Genomic DNA, 9,613 nt, shown 5'->3' on the forward strand with positions numbered 1-9,613 from the left:
AACTTTAATATTAATGATCTTTAAATAGGAAAGTTTGTATAAATTAAAATTTTAATTTCTTTTAGAATTCTAATATTTAGGATTTTCTGTATAATTCAAATATGGAAAAAAAAATCAGAGTTGTAGTTGATTTCAATGTCTAAGATATTAGGAAAATAATTAATATTTTTTTCAGTATAAACTCTATTTTTAAAGGGTAAAAAAGACAGGTGAACGACATTTCGTTAAGGGTTTTCGTGCTTTTAATATAGTATATATTGATTAAAAAAAGATTTTTGAATATTATGGTATAACATACATAAAAAAAATTAAATGTTGTGATTTTAAATATGACATGTCATTTCTAAAAGGGAGCGCCATGAAGGATAAAGCAAACATATTAAAGTAAAATTACTAAATATATAAAGGTTACATTTTAAAAATATATATTTTAAAAAGATAAGTAAAACACATAAATTTGAAAAAAAATACTTATTAATAGTTTGAACCCATCTCTGTATGTCTATATCAATTATTGTAGAGCCATAGTTGTATGATTCATTTATTATATTTACCAAGAACATACGTTTTATTTGCCCATACATATAAGTTTCATTATAATATAGAAGTTATTATTATCACGTCTTGAGCTTCAAAATTTACTTCAAATTTATGGTCCAGCGTGAAACTGTATCTCAGTGCTAAAGTCAAGATATATATGTGTTATACATACAATATATGTGAATTATTTTATTCATAAATTAAGTCCCTCCAGTTATTTTTTCAGGATGGGTAGAAAAGGAGAAATTAAATTATTATATTCAAGGCATAGATCACATGAATATGACAATGTTGAAGATGGCATTAATGAGATGTTCGATATGAATATACCGATTTAAAATTAACATTTTTATTGAATTCGAAATATCATGTTTGGGTCAAATTAGCAATTACAGTCAAATCTATTTATAATAATGTTGTCCGTCTCAACATTTTTATGCTACTATAGTAAAATATTGTTATGGAAAATATATGATATAATATAAGGTAAAAAGATTGGTTCCAAAATTTTTTTATAGTAAAACACTATTATAAATGATGAATGTTATACATATTTTTGACAGCAGTTCCAATAATATAATTAGTAATGAGAATTAAGCAGGTTTTCATGTGTGAAGAATTGCTCTCATTATTTTATTAAGTAGGATTATATATTAGATACGATAAATACTAAGGAATTAAAACGTAAAACGTGCAATCACATAAAATGCCAAAAATATCAAAATGGTTGGACTTGGATTGCTTAAATAAATAAAAGTTGTAATCTGGAAACCTCTATCTACCATGCAAAAACAACTAGATTATGGTCAACAAACAAACCATAGCATAAAGAATATTCAAAAAGTTTGAGATTATGTCAACGAGATATATCTGCATGAAATATATAAATTCTTTTTTTAAGTTCAAGTTTATACACTACCATTATAAATAAACTTTTATACTATTAAGCCAACCATAAGTAATAATCTACATGAGATTAATTACTTGAAAAATAAGAAATTACCTGCTAAATCGATTAAAATACACTATAGTCTAAAAATTATTTATATTATAAGTATATATACTTCTTCTACTTGTTTATTTTTCAGATTTAATGTAACTTAATATATAACTGATAATATAATATTTTTTGATAGTATCAGAATATTAATATAACAAGTTATAATACGTTATTTAGACAAATTTTTATGCTACCAAATAGAGGCGGAACCCGGATTTAATGTTTCTGGATTCTAAATTTACAACAAATTTATGGCTCATTAGTTACTGGATTTACAATTAAGTATTTATATATATATATATATATATATATATATATATATATATATATATATATATATATTTAATAGATTTTTTAATATAAATACAACGTCTAAGCAAAAAGTTACCAAATTCGTCCTTACCCAAATTCGTAGGTAACACTATCTCTCCGCCCCTGCTAGCAAATCATGATTATTATAGAGAATTATCTGTTATTATAGATCATTTTAATGTGAATACACTATAAGTGCACAACAATTAAATTCTTATTTTTTTAAATCTATAAAAACAAGAAAACAGTTGAAAGGTTGGTGAAGCTAATTACAAACAGTCACCGACTTGGACATTGAATGTGCCTGTTTTATACCAAATTCTTTACCAAAATTTCCCAACAAATAATTTCATCTACTATATATATAGTAACCCCAACAAATAATTTCTTCTATATTCACAACTCTCAACACCACCCATAATTATCGCTTTTTCATTGCAATCGTCATGTCATTGTCTTTTTGCCCCTTCAAATTAATTATATGTTCTTGAACAGTCCAGTACTCTTTATAGTTTGAACCAAATTGCTTTTTGCTTTCTTAGTTCATAACATCATAAGTTAGAGAGTCTCTCTTTTTCTTCCTTGTTTGAAAACTTTGTGTTATATATATTTTTGGAGAATTAATATATAGGGTGAGAAAATGTTTAGGTTGATAACAGGTAGACCAGGTCCAAGTGGTTTTGGATCAGCTTCCACTGCTGAACAAGTTACTGATGGAATTGATGGCTCCAATCTTACAGCCATTGTTACAGGTTAGTTTCATATTTAGTCCCGTTATCGTTGTAATTTAACATGTTATTGCATGCAAATCAGGAAGGGAAGTCTTGACGTAACTAGTAAAGTTATTGTCATCTGACTAGGGGTCACGGGTTCAAGCAGTGGAAACAGCCTTTTGCAGAAATGCAATGTAGGCTGCGTACATTAGTAGAGCCTTATTGTTCGGTCCTTCCTTGAACCCCGCGCTTAGCGGGAGCTTAATGTACCATAGTACTAGGCTTCCATATAGAATGCAAGTCAGTTATCAGTGTTTATTAGGTTATACTAATTAAGTAATGTTTATTATAGAGATTTACTTGTAATTATTTTATAAATTGCCGATGCATATAACTTACGGACATAATATAATTGTATACACCCCATACTGCACTAATAGATCCATGTTACGTGGAAGTAAATGACTTAGCTTGATATGTAGGTGAGCTTACCTTCTTTATGATTTGTCCGATGCGAATTCAGATTAGTTGGCCTGAATATTAGTAGGTTAAACTAAAAGAAAAAGAAAGATAAAAATGATAGTAGGTGTTTGGGTGAAAGTTCATAGCTTACTTGGAATAATATGGGGTTTCTTATTTTTATATATTTATTTTAAATATTTTCTTGTTTCTTATGAGCTCAGCAGTTTGTTCTAGACAAAGATTTTCTAAGTTGTACTTGTGATGTTTTTAATTTATTAAGTTTTTGACTTTTTGTCTTGCAATATTGGTGTTTGTACATTATTTATTTGAGCTTGTGTGGTCTGCCAGCTTGTTTGATGTCTTCTTCTTTTTTGCTGAAAAAAAAAATCTAAAATAAACTCAGGTGGCATTTGGATTTGCTTTTGAAAAAAGAATTAGAAAATATTTCTGTATTTGACTAGTTTTTGTTCCGTATAATATAAGCGCTCTTGGGTTGGCGGGCCATTCCATCAAATCTTTGAGAAGCAATACTTCAATTATACATTAAGTTTAATTTACTAGATCTCTGTTCTTTATGTTTACTACAGTCAAACCCTTCTATAACAATCTCGTTTGTTCCGATATTTTTAGGCTGTTATAGTAAAGTGTTGTTATAGAAGACATATATTATAACATAACATAAAAATCGGTTCCGAGAAAAACTTGGCTTTTATAATGAATGACTATTATATAGGAATATTGTTTTAAAGAGGTCTGACGGTAATTAGTTCACTATAATACAAGTTCACTAGATCTACACTTTATGTTTTTGGGCGCCTAGCAACAGGAGAAATATATAAAGAACAACAACTAACAACCCAGTAAAAATTTCACAAGTGGGGTCTGGAGAGGGTACGTAGAGTATACGTCGACCTTACCCTAACCCTGTGGGTGGAGAGGGTGTTTCCGAAAGACCCTATCAGTGACAGATTTGATTAGCATACTTGCTGTTTGAATTTTTTGCTTATTTGTGAACTTCTTTATGATAAATTGCGACAACAGGAGGTGCAAGCGGCATTGGTTTGGAGACAGCAAGAGTTTTAGCAATGAGGAATGCCCATGTCATTATTGCAGCAAGAAATATGGAGGCTGCAAATGAAGCAAAACAGCGTATACTAAAGGACAATAAAGCTGCTCGCGTCGATATTGAGAAACTTGACTTGAGCTCAATTAGATCCGTCAAGGCATTTGCAGATAATTTCATAGCACTTAACCTTCCTCTTAACATCTTAATGTAATTGACTCTCTATCTTTCTCCAGTGTGTGTGTTTTGATTTTTACTAAAGCTATATGTTTAGCTAATGAGAATTTGCATATCAGTAACAATGCAGGTATCATGTTCTGTCCATTTCAGCTTTCAGAAGATGGCATTGAGATGCAATTCGCCACAAATCATCTAGGTACAGTCAGCTCTCCCAATAACATCATCGCTGTATAACTGTCATTCACTATAAAAGCCAAGTTTTTATGGAACCAATTCTTATACTATGTTATAATATATGTTCTCAATAACAACACTTCGCTATAATAATCAAAAAATTCCGGAACAAAATGAGGCTGCTATAGAGAGTTTTGACTGTATTTATAATACCTTGTGTTACTCGAAATACACATTTTGGCAGAAATTGCACTAACCAGTTGCAGACTCAAAAATTCTAACAAAAGGATTCAATTAAGTACAAGAATGTCATATTTAGGATTATGCCAAGGCGATTCAACGATTTATAGACATGCAAACATTTATTATTAGCCAGTTTATACAGAATAATTTTCTGTGGAAGGAGATTCAATTGAACTTCCTTTACATGTGGCTCCGCCTTTGGCTCTATGCAACTGATTTAATTCTCAAACCTATGTCTATTTCTCTTTGGTTTTTCAGGTCACTTCTACTTGACTAATCTGCTTATAGACAATATGAAGGAAACAGCAAAAGTTAGTGGTATTGAGGGTAGGATTGTGAACTTGTCATCAGTAGCTCACCTCTGCCCTTATAAAAAAGGAATAAAATTTCACAAAATCAATGACAAGAGCAGGTATATTAACCTTTTGCTCCAGTGAAAATGTGAGATACACCAGTATATTCAATTTAAATTTTCATCCATCTATTGTTTCTTTGAACCAGTTATCAAGACAAACTAGCATATGGACAATCCAAATTAGCCAATATTTTACATGCTAATGAGCTTTCTCGCCGCTTGCAGGTAATTTTATTTACTACTGCTATATTTTGCTTAATAATCGCTATATGAACTCATCAAATCAACCGTACACCCTAAAGTTGTTGAATTGTGTGTATAATCTCATCTAAAAGTTTAAAATGTTAAAATTCAGAAACTCTTACTAATTTATATCAGTCCTCAACATGCCATTTAACATGATAGTGGCCAAGGCACATAGAAATTCTTTGACAATTGGTCGTGGTGAGACTTGAATTCAGAATATTTGTCTACTTTTTACATCATGATGAATTGTATATATAGTCTGATCTACATATTTATACTGTTGACAGGACAATTTTATTTAATTGTATTGGTGCTTCAACAAAAGTAAAGTAGATTTACTATATAAGACAGTTTACACCATTTGTTTAAACCATATAGTGAATTAAATAGTGAAAAGTTGTACCTGCATTTGCAACTAGATATATACTCAGAATACTTCAAAAAGTGTAATCTTTTCCTCAAATGCAGGAAGAAGGAGCAAATATAACTGTCAACTCAGTGCATCCAGGTTTAATAATGACAAACCTCATGAGGCATTCTGCTCTATTGATGAGTATGTATTTTATTATATAACCACTCAGAAAAATATTAGCTCGACGACGACGACACTCATTATTCAGGAGCTTATCTTGTATTTTCTTTGACAGGAATCTTAAGGGCTTTCACTTGTTTTCTATGGAAGAATGTTCCTCAGGTAAATGAATTAATTCCTTGCAAGGATTTTAACTATTTGCGACGATGCCTTATCACAATAACTTAAGTAAATTGTTGTGTTTAGTGTTAGGATAAAAATAATCAGGTGTCATATGGAAGCTAGTAAAGCAAACATTGAAGGATGATAAATCAAACAACAAACACTTGTCATGATTATCGTCAAATAGGTTGCGGCTAGAACTAAACCAGTCTAGATGAATATGTCTTGAACCTCGCTCTGATACCACTTGTTAATATCCGCATGACACCTGATTATTTCGATCTCAACAAGTGGTATCAGAGACGGACATATCCCAATTCTTTTTTTCACCGATGTTGGACTCCCATATTATATTGTCCACATTTCAGTTGGAAGGCTTGGGCGTGTTGAGAGGGGGAGAGTGTGTTGAGTCTCCCACATCGACCAAAAGGATGGGGGACTTGAGTTAGGCACTATGTCCATATATGAACTTTACTAGCATGAGACCTGATTATTTCGATCCTATAACTCTGAACACAACATCAAAACAACTGCAACTAAAGGAATATACTACACATATCAGCTGCATAAACACATCTGCTAATTTTTTTACTCTCTTTAACTTAGTTACCTCAATATTCCCCGTAGAACTATAGTGTTAAGGTTCAATATGAGTAATATGTCTAGTCAATTTTACTACAATAGTTAGATTGACTGTCATTAGATTTCGAAGAAGAAAATAAATATTGATATTGACAATGATTCTATTTTATAGGGAGCAGCTACAACATGCTATGTTGCCCTCCATCCAAGACTGAAGGGAGTGACTGGAAAGTACTTCCTCGAGTGCAACGAGTACAAGCCAAGCAAGCTAGCACGAGACGAAGCTTTAGCACGTAACCTTTGGGATTTCAGCAACAATTTGGTTAATGCAAGTCTAAAGACTTGATAAGTTGAATGCATGCAGTTCCTGAGAAAGAAACTATTTTTTGATTAGTATTTTGTGAATTTGTTTAGAAGTTCTTTGAGTTAAGCTTTACTAGTTCTGTTTCAAATGTGAGACCTTGTGTCTGTTTTTAAGACCTATGTTTAAAATATGAACAATATGTTTTTTACTTTAATTTGCTGTTCTTTTGGTTACCAGCCATTGTAAATTACTATGCTATTATATGGGAGAAATTCAAAAATCTAAATTTACAAGTGGTAATTGAAAAATAGCCACAGTTTCAGAAGTAAAATTTAGCCACTTTTTATGTAAAAGATAAATTTGAACAAAAACACTGTTCAAAATTCGCAAAATAGTCCAGCATAATAAATTGGAGTTCGAATTTTTTACGTGTGAACTTCCAGCATAACATTTTGGAATTTCATAATGTGTTGGAGTTCCAACATAATATGTTGGAGTCCATACACAGGTGCTTCAATATCCAGTATATTATTCTGGAACTTTCGTGTGCTGGAGTTCCAACATAATATGCTGGAAATTCATACACATGTACTCCAATCTCCAGTATATTATACTGGAACTTTTCGTGTTGCAGCAAGATAGTAGCTATTTTTCAATGACTTTGCAAATGTTGTCTATTTTTTAATTGTCAGTCCGAAAACTGGCTAACCGTGCTATTTTAACATATTATATCCAACAAAAAATGCATATCGTAAAACATGGAGATTAACCAAAAGTTCATCAATATTAAAAGCTTTAATTGACCAAAAGTTGCAAGTGGAAGATGCCAAAAAAACGTACGGACGACGTTATTACAGGAAGGTTTGATGGTACAAGGTCATCTTTTGATAATAAGGACATGAATGGCCTTAAAATATCGTACCATTACCCTAAAAAAGAAATTTTTAACAATGTTTATCAGTTAGAAGGACCACTTTGTTTTGGATTGGGGCTGTCAATTTTCACTTAAAGGATTTTTGAAGGTCAGACGTCTTATTTATGTTACAATAATTGAGATTTCGTACTTGAGAGGTCACAGTCGTCAAGTCCCATTCTCACCACCGGTCTACTTATTATAGGTTGACCTGGGTCGGATCTAGTGTAATGTTATCGGATTCAATTGAATTCAATAATTTCAATACGGATTCTAAATTTATGTGTTATAATTTATTAAAATTCTTAATTAATATTTCTTGTCTCATATTATAAGTTGTGATTGCTAAAAATAGTTGTCTCAAATTATTTATCACTTTAGAAGTTTAAGACAAAATTGATTATCTTTTTTCTTTTTTACCCTTAGTACTTCCTCCGGTCCACAATAAGTGATCAATTTGCTTTAAGCACGCCCATTAAGAAAATATTAAATTCTATACAAAAATACCTAGTACGACTAAACTACCTTTAATTAAATATTTAATGTGAGAATTAAGAAAACTTTTTAGGGATATGTACATAAGAGTAATTTTGTAAAAACAAATTGAATTTTTTCTTGATTATATAAATGGACACTTATTTTGGACCAAAATAAAAAAGTAAATCGATCATTTATTGTGGACCGGAGGGAGTAATAATTATCCTTGAACACTACAAACACCTCAATTATGGATACCTTTGTTCAAATACCAAGGAAGAAAGATTAAATACTTCATCGAGTCCATAATAAATGACTTTTTTGTCTTTCCCAGAGAAAAAAATATATATTTTGACTAAATTACCCTTAATTAAAATTTGCATATTGTGTTAACTTGATACCTTGGAACATGTAAATAAGCGCAAATTTTGAAATAATAAAGTTAATACCTTCTTGATAATGTAAAAGGACACTTATTTTGTGCCAAAATAAATAGGCAAAAAATTCATTTATTATGGATCGGATAGAGTACTAAGATATGAATAAGGGTGAAGTACTCTAAATCTCATCCTAATTAATATTTCTTAAGGGGCATGTACATAACAGATAATATGAGACTGAGACACTAATTGATATAAACCCATAACTTTAAGAATATAATTGGTTAAATTTCAACAATCCTCAAAATTATACTCATAAAATTTAAATACCGGATTCACCTCTAATTTAACCAAATGCTTATGTTTATCTCAATTATTAAGAGACATGTAGTTGTATACTTCATTTATTACATTTCACGAAGAACATATGTTTAATTTGCCCATACATATATTTTTCATAACGATATAGAAGTCATTATTGTCACGTCTTGACCCTCAAATTTACTTCAAATTTATTAAGCAGCCTGAAACTTCGCCATTTGGACATAAATTTAGTTAAAACTTGAAAAATAAGTTTTTGAAGATAAGATGAAGCTCTTGTTTCGGCATAAATATTGGCTTCATTTTTTTTAAAAAAAAAATTGAAAATATTATTTGTTTATGAAATATGATCATGTTTTAGAAAAAAGAATTTCAAAAGTTTTCAATTTCCCAAAACTTCTAACTTTTCTTCAAATAAAATGCATGCTCAAACACAACTTTAACTTTTAAAAGTTATTGTTTAACAGAACTTCAAAAACTTTTTTTTTAAGTTTCAATCAAATTTATGTCCAAACGCTAGCGCTTTTGAAAAAATATACTTCTCAAAATACATGTATAATAAGTGTTTGGTTTAATATTACCTCAATAATTACTATAAAATTTCATTTTTATCCTTCGCCTCTAACAATATTTTAATGGCATGTTTGGCCAAGT

At 30.3% G+C, this 9,613-nt stretch overlaps 1 protein-coding gene across 1 annotated transcript; it reads left to right on the forward strand.

Annotated features, from left to right (window-relative positions):
- Positions 1–2,354: 2,354 nt before the first annotated feature.
- Positions 2,355–7,168, forward strand: LOC107793887 (short-chain dehydrogenase TIC 32 B, chloroplastic-like). Its single transcript, XM_016616334.2, has 8 exons — positions 2,355–2,604; positions 4,069–4,300; positions 4,387–4,466; positions 4,946–5,099; positions 5,189–5,267; positions 5,757–5,841; positions 5,936–5,982; positions 6,737–7,168. The coding sequence occupies exons 1-8, from the start codon at positions 2,493–2,495 to the stop codon at positions 6,908–6,910; spliced, it is 963 nt and encodes a 320-aa protein (XP_016471820.1). The 5' UTR covers positions 2,355–2,492; the 3' UTR covers positions 6,911–7,168.
- Positions 7,169–9,613: the final 2,445 nt, after the last annotated feature.

Source organism: Nicotiana tabacum, chromosome 10 (genome assembly GCF_000715075.1).
Source record: "Nicotiana tabacum cultivar K326 chromosome 10, ASM71507v2, whole genome shotgun sequence".
Lineage (NCBI taxonomy): Eukaryota > Viridiplantae > Streptophyta > Magnoliopsida > Solanales > Solanaceae > Nicotiana > Nicotiana tabacum.